This window comes from Adiantum capillus-veneris, chromosome 24 (genome assembly GCF_014529385.1).
Source record: "Adiantum capillus-veneris isolate H3 chromosome 24, ASM1452938v2, whole genome shotgun sequence".
NCBI classification, from domain to species: Eukaryota; Viridiplantae; Streptophyta; class Polypodiopsida; order Polypodiales; family Pteridaceae; genus Adiantum; species Adiantum capillus-veneris.
This window is the reverse complement of record NC_140954.1, coordinates 91,010,786-91,025,678: the sequence shown is the minus strand read 5'-3', so window position 1 is coordinate 91,025,678 and position 14,893 is coordinate 91,010,786. Positions and strand designations below refer to the sequence as shown.

Sequence of the window (14,893 nt, the reverse complement as noted above, 5' to 3'; positions counted from 1 at the left end):
CTTTGCCACTGCTTGTCATTTTTCCTCTGCAGGCTCGTCAACCCTAGCTCTGCAAGCTCTTACTCAGCTCGCTCTTGCTTAACAACCATTTCAAATGCCTTCATAATGGAGTGAACGGGACTTAATTCCAAGATGTTCAATTCGACCTTAGATGACTATTAAGATTCTTTGTCCAAACGTTTTGTAAGATATTTCTTCATTGTGCTGAGGCTCAAGTGTGAGAACAAACCCTTTCTAACTTTCAAGTCAAGAAGTTAACAAGGTTCGTTTCTATTTTAAGCTTCAAATTAGAAGTTTTGGAATAATTCCCACATTGTGACTTACCTCAACATCATGAGCTTCTGTGAGGGAGGCACCGCATACCTAGCTAGGTACGATTGAGGGCACGGGATCGCCGGTCCCCCCGTGGAGGGAGGCACGCATACTTAGCTAGGTACGATTGGGGGCAGGGGACCGCCGGCCCCCCACGGGTCCCCTGCCCCCAATCGTACCTAGCTAGGTATGCGGTGCCTCCCTCACAGAAGTTGTTCATCGTATGAAAAACACTGGAAAAGACTCCGTTTTCCTACATGAGAAAATTTCGAAAACTTCTTGTGAAACTCTTACTGTGCTAGGTAACTCTCACCCTGTGATCACGATCCCCTCCTGGTCGCCCTCGTCCGAAGTGTGCTCAATCGCTAGTGGGTAGTCCATTTTTTTCTTGCTGCTCGTCAATTCTCTTTCTTTTAATCTCGTCGCTTCCTTCCAAAAGCACCAGCTTGACCTTGTTTTGCCTTCCAAATAGTTCCTTCTCTCTCTCTCTCTCTCTCTCTCTCTCTCTCTCTCTCTCTCTGTGTTGCCTCCAATTATAGCCAGCACGTTGCTTTGTGGCTCCTCTTGATGATCGCTATGTATCTTTTCTGCAGGTCCATGTTGCTGCTCCCTTGTCCTGCAGTTTGTCTCCTCCCACCTTCTCTTCTTCACGCTCAGATTGAGGGCTCTCTACCCTTTTGGTTTTGTCGAGTATGCCCGTCGACTCCTCTGCAATTGCCAGTGCCTCCTCTCCAACCTCTCTGCAGTTTGTCAATTATTGGCCCCTGTCCTCTTACATTCTGCAGTTCGCCCTTATAATTAGCTGCTCCCCATTATTTTTATAAATAACCTTGGTGAATATTTAGAAATTTTCTCATGTAGGAAAACGGAGTCTTTTCCAATGTTTTTCATACAATGAATAACATCATGAGCTTTTGCTCGAGAGGCACCGCATACCTAGCTAGGTACGATTGGGGGCAGGGGGACTCCAGCCCCCCCACCGGGCCGGCGGTCCTCTGCCTCCAATCGTACCTAGCTAGGTATGTGATGCCTCCCTCACACAAGCTCATGATGTTGAGGAAAGTCACAATGTGGGAATTTGTCCAAAACTTCTTGTGATAGCTCCAAGCTTTGCTAAGCCATGCCGCCAAATTGATCTTGAGAGCACCAAGCTCCTCAAACATTTATTCTCATCTCTGAAATGAACCACATTCGGTATACATATCGATAGGCGTCGCCAAGCACAAGATACGACATAAAAATCAAATCCCATTAAAAGCTTTCTTGCCACCGCCATTCTTGCATCCAATATACTCCAAAGAACACCGTCCCCTGAACAATAACCTCCTTAAAGTATACAACACATTGTCGTGCACAGCAAATGGCATCCATGTTTACTATAGCATAGCAAGCACTGATAACGACATTCTTTTGCCAAAAACTTAAAAAAATGCGACCATCTTTCTTCTTTCTCCTAGTGGACGCAGAGCGTCATGACACTGCACAGGCCTGATCACACGCCAACGTACACCAACACTTCTTGGCTTGCATCTGGACATGAACAAACATACAATCCTCCTTTTTGCACCTTTTTAGCTGCGTAAACAAGCTTTCCCCACATATAGGACTCCACTACCCCAATGCTCTCAAGCCATCCAAGGTCGGAAACCCCTTCAGGGATGCTTCTCGTGGGCGCGCCATCTCCACTATCTCCCCATAAAAGAGGTCATTCCCATAGAGAGGAAGCGACAACCAACTTTTTTCCCTCAAGGGTTAGGGCATAGTATCCACAAGGGATCGAGAAAGCTTTGAAGAAGATTTTTTTCTCAAACAGCAAAAGGCTTTCAAGAAACTTCAAAGATGAGCTAAAGCGGGCCATTATCTTCAAAGCTTCAAAGCACTTCAAGGATCGGCCACCAAAGGGAAATTTACCCTCTCTCTCTCTCTCTCTCTCTCTCTCTCTCTCTCTCTCGCACACACATTCTCTCTCTCCTCTCCTAAAATGAAAAAGGCTAAAATATTTGCATCCCAAGGCACAAGTTTTGAAATGCATGTCATATTTCTCATTTATGGAGATAATATCATAATAGTGCTTTTGTAAAGAGGCAATCACTGAACTTGGCGCACTGCTGAGTGTTAAGACCCCTCTATGTTGGCCTATGGGGGACAAAGGACTGGAGAAGTTCAATGAGGGGGGCGATCACACGTAGTAGACAAAGCTATGAGGATCCACCTCCGAAGGCACACTCACTAGAGCCCAAGTTGCGCACACATATAAAAGATGAACAAGCTCTAAGTATAATTATCACTTCCTTACATGATAATTATGTGCACTTCATAGATGAGTGCACCAAAACACTTCAAGCATGAAAAACCATAGAGGAAAATGTCGGTGTTAAGTAAAAGCATAGTAATAGGCTTAAAGAAGAACCTTTACAAGCTAATCATGCTTCAAGGGAGGACATATGTAGCTTAGTAAATAGGTTAATGAGTATAATTACACAATCCAATTATGTTGAGAACTAGATTCCAAAAGAAGACAAAGTAGTTGTGCTTTTGAGGGCTCTATCCGACACCTATGACAACATAGTCACAGCTTTAGAGCAAACATATCCCACACCTTAAGAAATAAGTCAGAAGTGCAATCCACGAAGAAGAAAAGAAGCGAACAAAGAAGACTACACCAAATGGAGAATCGTATCTTGCATCATCATCTAGGTCAAATAATAGTAAGAAGAAGTGTTATGATAGTGGAAAGTCTTGCCACTTTTCCAAGGACTATTACAAGAACTAGTATTGTTACAATTGTGGCATTCAAGGTGGTACGGGGTCGTTCACTTTTCCAAGGACTATTACAGGAACTAGTATTGTAACAATTGCGGCATTAAAGGTCGTCCACCATCAAAGTGTCACAATAGTAGCAACAGTAGCAAGGAAAAATCTAGAGTCAACATAGCAACGAACGAGGATGAAAAAGAAGACAAGAACGAGTAGAGATGTCTCCATGTTTGTACTACATCTAGACCTTCCAGTGATTACAATGACGTGATGTAGAGGATATGGTTGGTCTTCAACCTACTTATCAAGTCTATAGTGATTCTTTGCTTGAGAGAGGATACTTCAGTATGTGTGACACCATATCTTGATGACACTACCTATTGTAGCCTGTGTGGCATTAGTCTATGTGACTACCAGTCTGTATGGCTTTCATTAGCCTGTGTGACAGTGTCTTTATGCATTTTTTTCAATAGTCCAAGAATTGCTAGGTATGTGGCCTTTGGCCTATGCCACATCTTGGTATGTACTATCTCTAATCCAATCAACATGCGATAGCATGTGGGCTTAAGTGAGCTGCACAAAGGGTTAAAACAGTGCCATTTGGAGCCTACATTGAGAGGTTGACCTTTGCCCTTTGGAAAGATGTCTCTTGGCCCTTGAAAGGTGTACTTAACCATTGTACTACCACTTGTGCTAGCCTTGCTACTTCTATATAAGTAGCCACATCTTGTGCACACACTGCTAATTCATTTTACGATCAAATTAATGTAATTGATTTCATGCTTTGTGCAATGTTTAGTTGCTATCTCTAGTTTCTCATTATGAATGCTACTCTAAATATGCCACCCTAACCCTAACCCTAACAAAACTCTTCTAAAGAGAAGCATGTGTATGTATTTAAGAGCTTTGTATGTTTTTGTAATGCTTCTACAGAAGGAAAAAGAGATGTGGAAGAAGGAAGAAGACGATGCTTCTATAAGGAGAAGACTCTACAAGTCTACGTTTCTGGTCAAAGAATGCCAAAATAGTTGGCTTGATAAGAGAAGGCCATTATGTTGGCACAATAAAAAGGCCACATTCTTGACAACATAATGTATCATGAATTCTATTCATCTTCATTGTAAGCTTCTGTCATTCAGACCTCTCCCTCTCTCTCTCTCTCTCTCTCTCTCTCTCTCTCTCTCAGTTTCTTCTCATGCTTATGTAATGGTTCCCCCCCCCCCCCCCCCCCCCCCCCCCCCGAATTAAAACCTACTTATGTATCCAATGAAGTCTTTCTAGCTCTTAGCCAACTTGCAATATTTTAATTGTTATCTATCTCCTTTTTTCAAGATAGCTAAACGCTCATGTGCATTGATTGTTCTCATAGGTAGGCTTCAACCTCTAGTGACATTGATCTCTCTCTCTCTCTCTCTCTCTCTCTCTCTCTCTCTCTCCAACTCCAAGGAAGTTTCTCTAAGAGCCAAGAAACTTGAGCGAAATTATGATACATGGATCCCTTCCAAAAAGAGACAGTGCCACCAAACACAATTCTAAGAGCCTCTCATGAGTGCTGGCTATTTGACACTAATAAATCCAGCCAATATGAACTCAACAAACATTGTGAGCTGCTACTCTACAAAATTGACAATGTTGAGTTCATATTAGCTGGATTTATTGAGTAGCAAGACATAAGGAGGTCCTGCTTCATGCTCTTGCTTAACAGCTACAGCTATTAAAAAAGGAACAACAAATAGTCATTTGCTAGGAAGAGGAGTTGAAACAAAAGCCTACATCATGAGCAACCATATGCAATGACTGAAGTTTTATGAAGAAAATTCAAGCCCATAAGCCCACTCAAGAGTAGTGATTCACCGCTCTCAATTCTTAGTGAACAATGCCTCAGTCATTCCCTTTGTCAAGAACACTTGCAGCAAAGACAACTTCTATAGCTAAAGTTTTGCGCTGTTGCAAGTAAGATCACCTTGACACATTTGGCAGCACCAACACACTAATACTCTGGAGACACAACTCGGGGAGGTCACTATATAGAAACCTAATACATCACTTGCATTCAAGGTGTATTATCAAAGTCCCTCATTTGTCATTTTTTCATGATTATGACACACCAGTCAGTTAAAAAGAAATTGAACCTCCTTGAATGATACCCTCTGTAAATAAAAATGTGACAATTTGAGAACATGCCCAATCTGCATATAGGAACAAGCTTTTTTTTACACAATGTTCCCAATTCTTAAACCTAGAATAAAGAAAAACGGAGGCACACTCCAGTTCAGATAAAACTCTAGAGCAGATATTTGGTAAAACTTGGATATTGTGCTTTGCTCCACCTAAGCTATCAACACCCTCCCACAGTCCACCCATTTGGGATAATAACTGGGGCCAGCTTCCATCGACACAACGCAAAGATAACCTTCGATGTCCTAGAAATTTGTGTTGCTTAAAAAGTTCTTACACAGAGTCCTCAAGGAGCTTGCTAAAATACCTTTTGTCCTCCAGGCACAGCATGCAGTAACTTTCTCAACAGCTGCAAAAAAGCTCGGGCAACCAATGTCGCAAAAATCAGGTGACATACCTGAATTAAATCCAATAGGCATGGACTTCCAAAAGAGGTTGCTGAGGCCTCCACCCATAGGGCTTCTTCAAGAAAAGCCAATTGACACTTAAACTCCTCTGCCAATTCAGATAGTCATTGTCTTCTGAACAAGGAATGCATTAACCGCATTCTTACCACACCCTGTCACAAGATGAGACTTATTAAAGTAGTGGTATACTAAGGGATATCACCTGATTGAAAACAGACGATAAGTACCTTGAACTGTCTTCTCTCGTCCTCCTTTCCCAATGTCCCTTTGAGCGGGATTCGCTATCTGAATATCTTTGTGTACCACCAAGGTGCTTGTTCTTGTTAGATTTAGATCTCTCATTGCCATAAGTTCTACTAGAACCGAAACTCTCAGTCTCAGAGTCAGCATCCCCGTCTGTGTCATACCATTGCGTGCTCTTGGTCCTCCGCCGTGTATCTTCATTATGAACTCGATCAGCTAAAATTTTTCCAACTGAACTGGCTAAGCCGTTCTCTGTAGCACGCCCTGCACTCCTTCGTCGCATGTACTTGCCCTCCGATTCCAGATCTGAGTCATCTTGCATGTGAGCCCTTTGAGCCGCAGCCCTTTGATTAGCATAATTACCATCATACTTATGTCCTCTATCAGTGAAGGCCTCAATTCCCTTTGTTCCATAGTCATCTGCCATACCCTGTTCCCTCTCTTTTCTAGTCAAAGAAAATGCTTTTTTATTTTCCCTAATCAGTTCAGAAAGAGAGCACTTTGGTCCTGCTCTTGATGGCATTGCGTCACCTTTATCTAATATATCATCAAAAATGTCAGCATGATCATCAGCATTGCTATTATCTCTAGGTCCAGCGTCACCAAGAACCTTTTCCTCTTGTTCAGACAAGATGGGCATTTGAAACACCTCCTCTTGAGTGCCTAACAACCTATTTTCTTGTGGTGATCCCTCCGTCAATAGATCTTGATCGTCTGCATCACTATCATCTGTAGCTCCACCGCCACCGAGAACTTTTTCCTCTTTTTCAGACAAGATGGGCGCTTGAAACACCTCCTCTTGAGTGCCTAACAACTTATTTTCTTGTGGTGATCCCTCTGCGGATAAAGCTTGCGTGTTATCATCCAAAATGGGCATTCCCATGTGCCTCTTAGAGGCCAAGAATGAGGGTTTTGCGCCTTCCTCACAGACATTTGTTTGAAACCGGTTTACTGCTGGAAAGCTGCTCTTTGGCATTGCCATCTCAAAGTTGAGATCGCTCTTTTCAGGTCGTTGAAAGTTGCATTTCACACATGCATTCTTGCCTTCATGGTTGAAGTAAGAACATCTGTATTTGGCACCACACTTATCAGGACAGCATTGCAAAGGTAACTGATCCTCTACAGAAAGTGGAAGTCATATCCGATCAGCAAGAGAGGAAACCGCAAGCAGAAAGTAAGTTAAGTCTTGTATATTAAACACGAGTATAGCATGGATGCACAAACCTCGGACACTCCCAGTTATTGGAACCTGACAAACTTTCTGCATCTGTGGAGGAGTTAGAACCTTGCACTCCAAGTTTTGCCTGTACAGTCCAACTCTTTTCTCTCGATGAGGTGGGCAATACTGCTCTTGAATTTGAAAATGTCTCTGAGCGACCAATGTGGCCATGCTTGCAGATTGAAGTCAGCTTAATTATTTCTTCCAAAAGGTGCAATATAGACTTCTTCACATTGTCAGGTGCTCCATCCTTCTTGGCAAGCTCAGCAATCATGAATAGTAATCGCATGACATCCAAGAGTCTTAAGTTTGGACTGCCAAGCTCTGATGAAGCAACTCCATCAGATGCCTTTTAAACCAAACCACACAAAACAATAAAAACCACAAGTGGACAGTGAATGCTTATGCAAACTAGAAAAATTTAGAAACCGTGACAATACCTACACTTTTCTTCTCTATCTGAAAATGATCCTTTAGCCTCTTATAAGATGCAACTGTTCGCCTGTCATCACTTGGACATCCATACTCAGCAAGAGTTCGTAGATCCTTTACTGATAAAGCACTGCAATACATATGGTCTCAACATTTTAAACACAAAACGTAACACTTTACTAAATATGAAGCTTCAATGCAGCCTCCAAAAAATCAAAAAACAGCTACATACGACAAAGATCAAAATATAGAAAGATAAGAGACTACGCAATGCAAGAATGGACCAACATGACAGTGATTCCCCCATTTTCCCCTGTGACCTCTCACATAGTGAGCGGAACAGAGTCGTTAAGCAGGACCAATGGCAGCTTTACACGAGAGACATGGATCTCACCAGGCCAGCAATCCAAAGATGCAGTACTACATAGATCAATTTATGAGCATCTCGAAGGATGGTTTTATACGAAGACCCAGATATATGGAGAGGTTTTTATCACACGAGCCAGGGTGGTGATTAGTCAACTTAGACTATCTTCACACTGCCTTGAGATTTAGAGATGGGTAGAGCAACCCAAATTTCCAGGGCAGAGAGGAGGACCAGCCCACGGCTGATTATGTATCCATTGGTTTCTTCTATTTCCCCGCTAGGATTAGGGTTTTCTGCAGACGAGTAGTCAGAGGGATGTAGTCTCTATCGGATTCACTACTAGAACCCATGTGCGCTACTAAAAAGGGTTGGATCCTCCCTAGAAGAAGAATCGTCTGGGCTCTGATACAACTATTACAGGCTTGGACACTCCAAGCAAGAAATAAATAAAAACACACGAATAGAAACTACAAATAACTGAACTGCACTTGAATAGAGAGAGAGAGAGAGAGAGAGAGAGAGAGAGAGAGAATCAAGCCAGAAAGAGTTCTGTCCCCATATGCACTGGCCTCAAAGACTGGCGTCCCTTTCGATATTTCTTTATAGATTGCCGATTTCAAAGGTACAACTCCCGAGGGTCCAATTATCTGAGACTCTGCATCCAAATGCTCTCCGAGAGAAAGGACTCTTATAAACAGTATAAGGAATTCCCAAACGCAGAGCCCCAAAAGCATGAGATCTAAAAGGTCTGACCCAGAAAGCTGGCGCCACAAATCTCTTGTCCATACTCTACTGCCACGCCAACAATTTCCACATTTCGCGGTCAGATTGCCACGTCATCAGCAAAATCTGCAATTTGCACTACATGCTGCCAATCAGCATCTTACGCAATCTGCGGAGTTTTCTAGGTCTTTAGGTTTTTAGGTCTATCACAAACTGGTGACATGGCAGACCCCCGGACACATACACCATGCAGCAGGAAATACCACGTGGCAGGAGGCCCCAGAAAACGCGCCAAAAAATGCGCCGACAGGCTAACATGGCAATATGTACCGACCTCCGCAATTTCCGCCAACATGCTGACGTGGCAGTGTACGGATTTCCAGAAATTACGCTGCTGCTTTTGGGCTGGCTGAATTAGCGCTGGCAAGCTTTTGGGACAGTTTGCTTTAATTTTGGAAGCTTTTGAGTTAATTTTTGGGGCTCTGCTTTTGGGGCATCCCTTGTAAGAATAAATAAGTCTCAGGGGCTCACTTCCCTAGGCATCTGGACGCAAAGACTGAGAGTGAGCACCTGCGGGCTCTTGTACTTTGCACACAAATTAATATAAAAAGAATTACCGAAAGGGGCGCCAATCTTTAGGGCCAATACCTCTTGGCACGGAACTATGTCGGGCCGTGTCGTCTTTTGTGAGCTGTTTTGAAGTGAATCTATGTTGTGTCGCGATAGAATCTTAACTTGGGGTGTCCAAGTTTGTTACAGTGGTATAAGAGCGCGGCCGATTTCTCTTCTACGGGGAAATCCAATCGCGACACTTATAGATTCCAAAAAGAATCAGTCGACTTCTTCTGCATCTGTTGATGCGGGAGGAGATCACGAAGAAGATTCAATTGAATTAACACAAGAAGAGTACGGGCCACCTCGGCGTACTCAGTACGAACTTCAAGAGATGGAACGTCGACAGCAGGTTGACTAATGCACGAAGCAAATGATTATATTTGTGAAGGACCCTCAGTTTGCAAAATTTTTGTCTCAGCAATCCATCGCAAAAGTGTACACTCAGTGGCAAAAAGCCACACAACCACCAATCAAACTGGCAATCAAGAAACCTCCTTCTCCGAGGATGTTTACAGAACAAGAACTACAGGAAGTGGTTTAGACTCAGATCAGTCGGCTTTTGGACACAAACAATCAATCCAACAAGCAAGTGAAAAAGCACAAGAAGCGGACTGACTACCCTGGTTATTTGGGCCGTCAATCTTCTTTTGCATCTGCAAGAAAGCAGAAGAAGCGTGTACGCTTTGAAGGACTACCCAATTCTTCTTCTTCCTCTTCTTCTGACAGTTCTTCTAGCTCTTCTAACACAAGCGAGGAGGACAGAAAAGGCAAGAAGCGAAGCAAAAAAGCAAAGCTTCGGAAAGGGCAAGAAAAAGGCAAAGAAACCCAGATTCTGCCCAATTTCTGATAACGCTACAGAGGAGTCATCCTCTGACAGTTCGGACTCGGATGACCATATGTTTTATGCAAAGAAAAAGCATTTCTACAAAGCCAACCAATATGACTTCCTCGAAGACAAAAGCAAGAAAGCAAAAGAATTCAAAGAAGGTGGACAATCGATAAAATTTGAATCCTTTTCTGTATTCTGAGATGCTCTGAGAGCTTTGGCCTTCATTCAACAGTTTGATACAGCCTTCTCTAGACTCTAGAGGGCACTACTCAGAACACTCCAAGATTAGGAGAGCTGCATCTTTTCTTAAAGGCAATGCTCAAACATGGTGGTCCACTCTTCTTCTGAGGAAGGAAGCTCCAATCTAGTGGTTGAAATTCAAAAGGCTCTTTATTTCTTCTTGGCTAACCCACGAGTATGAACGGGATATACGAACCGCTTGGAACCATCTTCGAATGACCAAGGGAGATTCTCTGGACGCTTATTGCAAGAGGTTTTGGGAATCTTTTCTACCAACCTCTTCATTTAAGAAAGTCTCTTTTAAGGAACAGATTGAGCGGTTTTGCTGCAGACTCCCTACAGAGATCCGAGACTACTACCTTGAACAAAAGTCAAATTCTATTCAAAAAGTGATGGGTCATGCGAAACGGGGTTTCTCGATACATTTAGGAAATTTGACTTACCCCATTGATGAGATCTTGGCTCAGAGAACTCGACAGACCTCCAATAATGAAAGTAGAAAGAGAAAGAGTTTCCAAGAAAAGACAGATGAGGATACACGACCCCGGCTCACTCTTCGAGAGAGGGCCAATTACATTAGAGAGGGGAAGTGTTTTGGTTGCGAGGAACATGTGCACATCTCCGCAAAGTACCCCATAAAGGCACAACAAGAACAAACTGAAGATGGGCCAGAGAGCTCGAGAGCAACAGAGGAACATGGCAGAAAAGGCAAGATGAAAGCAGGACTGGTACCAGATTGTAGGGTACTGACCAAAGCCTTATTGATGAAAGTACAGAACTTTGCCGAGCTTGGGGCAAAGTGAAAGATCAAGAAGCCCTGATTTTCTTCGATGGAGGAGCCAAGGCCAACTTCATTTCACCTGAATTGGCGGTGCGGCTCAAGATTACACCAGACAGGATGGGACCACCAACAGAGACAGTTCTAGCAGCACCCAGACGGGACATAGCCATTACACCTGTCATTGGCAAACTTCGGTTGCATTGTCAGGGGTATTTAGGGCACGAGGACTTTTACATAATGCCCTTGGAAGGTTGTGACGTCCTCCTAGGAGTCCCTTGGTACCATAAGAACAACACCGTGGTCCATTATCGGGCAAAGACAGCAACTTTGACGAACGAAAAGGGCCAAAAAATTGTACTTGATGTAAAACTGAAGGACAAGTCCGTCCCTATTGTATCGGCTTTGGCCATTTCCAAATTAATGAAATACAGTCTCTTTGTTTACTCGATCTACTTGAAAGAGTTAAATGATGAACACAGAACGAACATGTCTGAACTTCCTTGAGAACGCCTAGATTTTCTCCACTCTCATGCCGATTGCTTCTCTGAGAACCTACCTAGCGAGTTGCCCCCATCTCGACATCACACCATTGATCTTATTCTTGGAAGCACACCACTGAACCAGCCACCTTACCGTGTTAGCCGAGCCCAAAATGAAGAGATCATGAACCAAGTGAAAGACCTTCTCGAAAAGGGTCTTATCCAACCGAGTACTTCACTCTACTGTTCTCCAATGTTGTTGGTATTAAAGAAAGATGGATCTTGGAGAATGTGCATTGATTACAGAGCTCTCAATAAAATCACCATCAAGAACAGATTTCCAATTCCAAGGATCGATGATATTCTTGACCGACTTCAGGGATCTTCTTGTTTCAGCAGAATTGATTTGAAAAGTCGATATCGTCATATCCGAATTGCGTCGAGAGATGTCTGCAAGACAACCTTTCGGACGAGCTTCGGTTTGTATGAATTTTTTGGTGATGCCTTTTGGCCTTACCAATGCTCCAACGACATTCATCGCCATCGTCACCGACATAGAGTCAGAATTCAGCAGATAAAGATTTGGAAATTTCAACCATTACCGTTTTCAGATTTTAGCCCGTCTCATCGTCGTCCTCATCGTCGTCGACATTGTAGGCAAGTCCAAAGCATTGTAGAGATTTGTGCAATCAGTAGTAGACCACTCTCGCCATAGAGAGTGGGGCCTTTGGAGGAGGGTTTGACAACATTCAGGTGTCGTATTCTTCTCTCTCTATCTCTCAATCTCATGCACTTTCATTCACAATGTTCACCACTTTGTTTGTGTCCATTGCACTCTCTCACTAAAGGAACAGAAGGCTCTCCCTTCCGTAAGTAAAAGGAACCTTGAGCACAGTTCGGAGCACTCATCTTGAGCAAAGTTCAACATTCACTTCCGTTGCACCTTACAAGTCTCAATCTTGGCTGGGGCCATTTGTACTCCTGCTGCTGAGACGATGTGTCCCAAAAAGTGTATCTCCGGCAATAAAAATTTACTCTTTTTGGCATTGATAACTAACTTGTGATCTCGCAATGTCTGAAAGACCTGTAGCAGATGGTGTCTATGTTCTGCTTCATTCTTGGAGAAGACTATAATGTCATCAAAGAAGGTGCCGACAAATGATCTATACTCTCAAAAAAATCCTACCCATCATTCGGTTGAAGCGATGCGACGACGACGCACCGAAAACGCAAATGCTGAAATCAGCGTTTTCTGGGCTGAAACTGCAAACTTCGATGGATCTGACCGTGCACCGAGGATCTGCTGCGGGAAGGTGATATCTACGAGGTTTGGGACTTCTACTGCGGTGTGTCTATGCTGAAAACTGAAAACGCTGATGATCTTGTCGCGATGAATCTGCAAAACGCTAGGGGCTGATCTGCAAATAAAAAACGTTAGGGCTGAATTGGGGTTTGCTATAAAAACGCTAGGCTTCTACTGTTCTGCTACTGCCGGGGCTGATCTGTATGCAAAACGCTAGCTGTCTTCATATAAAAACGCTAGGCTGGATCTCGGATCTCCTTGCAGAAAACGCTAGGTAAACTGCTGGGGGGGGGGGGGGGGGGGGGGGGGGGGGGGGGTTTCTTGCTGAGAAGATGCACTGTTGGATGTCAGGTCCTACTGCCTCTTTTGCCAGAAAGTGCTAGCGCTAGGTTTCTTATGTACTTGCTTATCAAAATTACCCTACCTAGTTCCCAACAAAAGTCACTTAAAAATAATGACTGAAAATTGACTAAAATGGGGAAAATAGGTCTATGCACTGTAAAAATGCACTAGATGGGTTTTGATGGTAATCTGATGATCATGTTGTGTGCAACCAGAGGATATGCATCTACTCTAAGTGTCTGGACATGCACGGTCTGCGAACAGACTCACAAAAGTGCTAGAACACTTCCTAAGCTAGGCTAACTGAACCCCTGTCATGAAGTAGCTTGTCCAGGTACACATAGGGTTAGATGTGAACGTGACATCCCCTCCTTTTCAAAGCGAAGTACTGGTAACGAACTGTACGGCGTCGAGGGAGATCGCCAACAGTGTCTGGAATCCTAGAAAGGACTCTTCGTCGGCCCACTCTGATGCGTGGGTCATGCGATACTTGAACTTCATAAAGGTCTGCAACGCTTGCTTCTTTGGGCCGCGCCGAAAGTGACACAAAGTCATCTGTGGCTCCTTCAATGCTTCAACTTCGTCTATAGTCATGCGTCTACCTTTCCGAGGATCCAACACAAAACCATGAACATACCCATTCCATGTAAAGTGACTGGAAAAATTCTAGTTGTCTTGAAAGACTGTGCATGCAATGTAGATGAACATATAGATGGAGTGCCAAACCATTCATCAAACACACGCAAACAATGGGGTCGAATCTTGACTTTCTGATCTAAATCAATCAACTATGGCAAAACCCAATGGAAATGCCGATGCTTGATACTCAATCCTTCTTGTGCTCTTTCAGATACTATGTCATGCCAAGGAAGAGACATGGAATGTGAATTCCTTGGGTGCAAACATTTCATCTTTTCATGAGTAATCCTTTATACATCCGTACTCATTCATGAGTGAATCGTGTTCATCGTGCAATATGTCATGCCTATGAAAAGGGATCACATAAGGACGGTGACTAAAATACAAGAAAGCATCACGAATGAAACACTCGAACAATGCGTGCTGACTAATCATTCGAACACATAATACTTGCTGTGGGGGTTCTTTGGACCTCGACTCGAGAGCCAAGATCGGTTCTTCATGATCTATCGAATCTGCAACGAGGCTCGCTTCACTAGACAAAGTATCAACTAAACCATCATCCTTGTGAACAATCACAGTTGCTTCCTGCAAATCATCATGCTCGTGAATAATCACATCCAGATCATGCAAATCATGGGTGTCGTGCTTTGGAAAAGAAGAGACTGAGAGAATCTCTGTTAGCGGGTACGCCGCAACGGACGATGGAGCACAGCGAGAACACAGACCAACAAACTGTCAATCCGAGGACGTAGCTGACCCGACTAGGACATGGAGGCAATCTCTGGGTTGTCAACCCTGAGCTAGACACGAACAACACTCTACAGTCACTAATCCTACCACAACACTACCATAAAGCAAAGAAACAGACAACGCATCCTACGAAACACTAAAAGCTCGAAACAGTCTCAAATCATATCAGAATGACTCGAAATCGGAGGGCAAGACTCACAAGGATATATCCTATATGGCCAAACACCTAAACCCTTAAAACCATAACTGTAAGATCTCTAATCGCTGTCGCGAT

The 14,893-nt window shown here is 43.5% G+C and overlaps 1 protein-coding gene across 2 annotated transcripts in view; it reads right to left on the bottom strand.

Moving 5' to 3' along the window:
* Window positions 1-5,051: 5,051 nt before the first annotated feature.
* LOC147426753 (uncharacterized) overlaps window positions 5,052-14,893 on the bottom strand; it is a 72,883-nt gene continuing 63,041 nt past the window's right edge. The window contains exons 2-5 of one of the 2 annotated variants that reach the window (XM_086498121.1): window positions 7,557-7,678; window positions 7,122-7,440; window positions 5,882-6,964; window positions 5,052-5,806 (exon numbers count right to left, since the gene is read on the bottom strand). In XM_086498121.1, coding sequence (XP_086354247.1) covers window positions 5,797-5,806; window positions 5,882-6,964; window positions 7,122-7,440; window positions 7,557-7,678 — 1,534 coding nt within the window. In that variant the 3' untranslated portion in view covers window positions 5,052-5,796. Of the gene's footprint in view, window positions 5,807-5,881; window positions 6,965-7,121; window positions 7,466-7,556; window positions 7,679-14,893 lie in introns of both variants that reach the window. The other variant, XM_086498120.1, reaches the window with a different exon arrangement.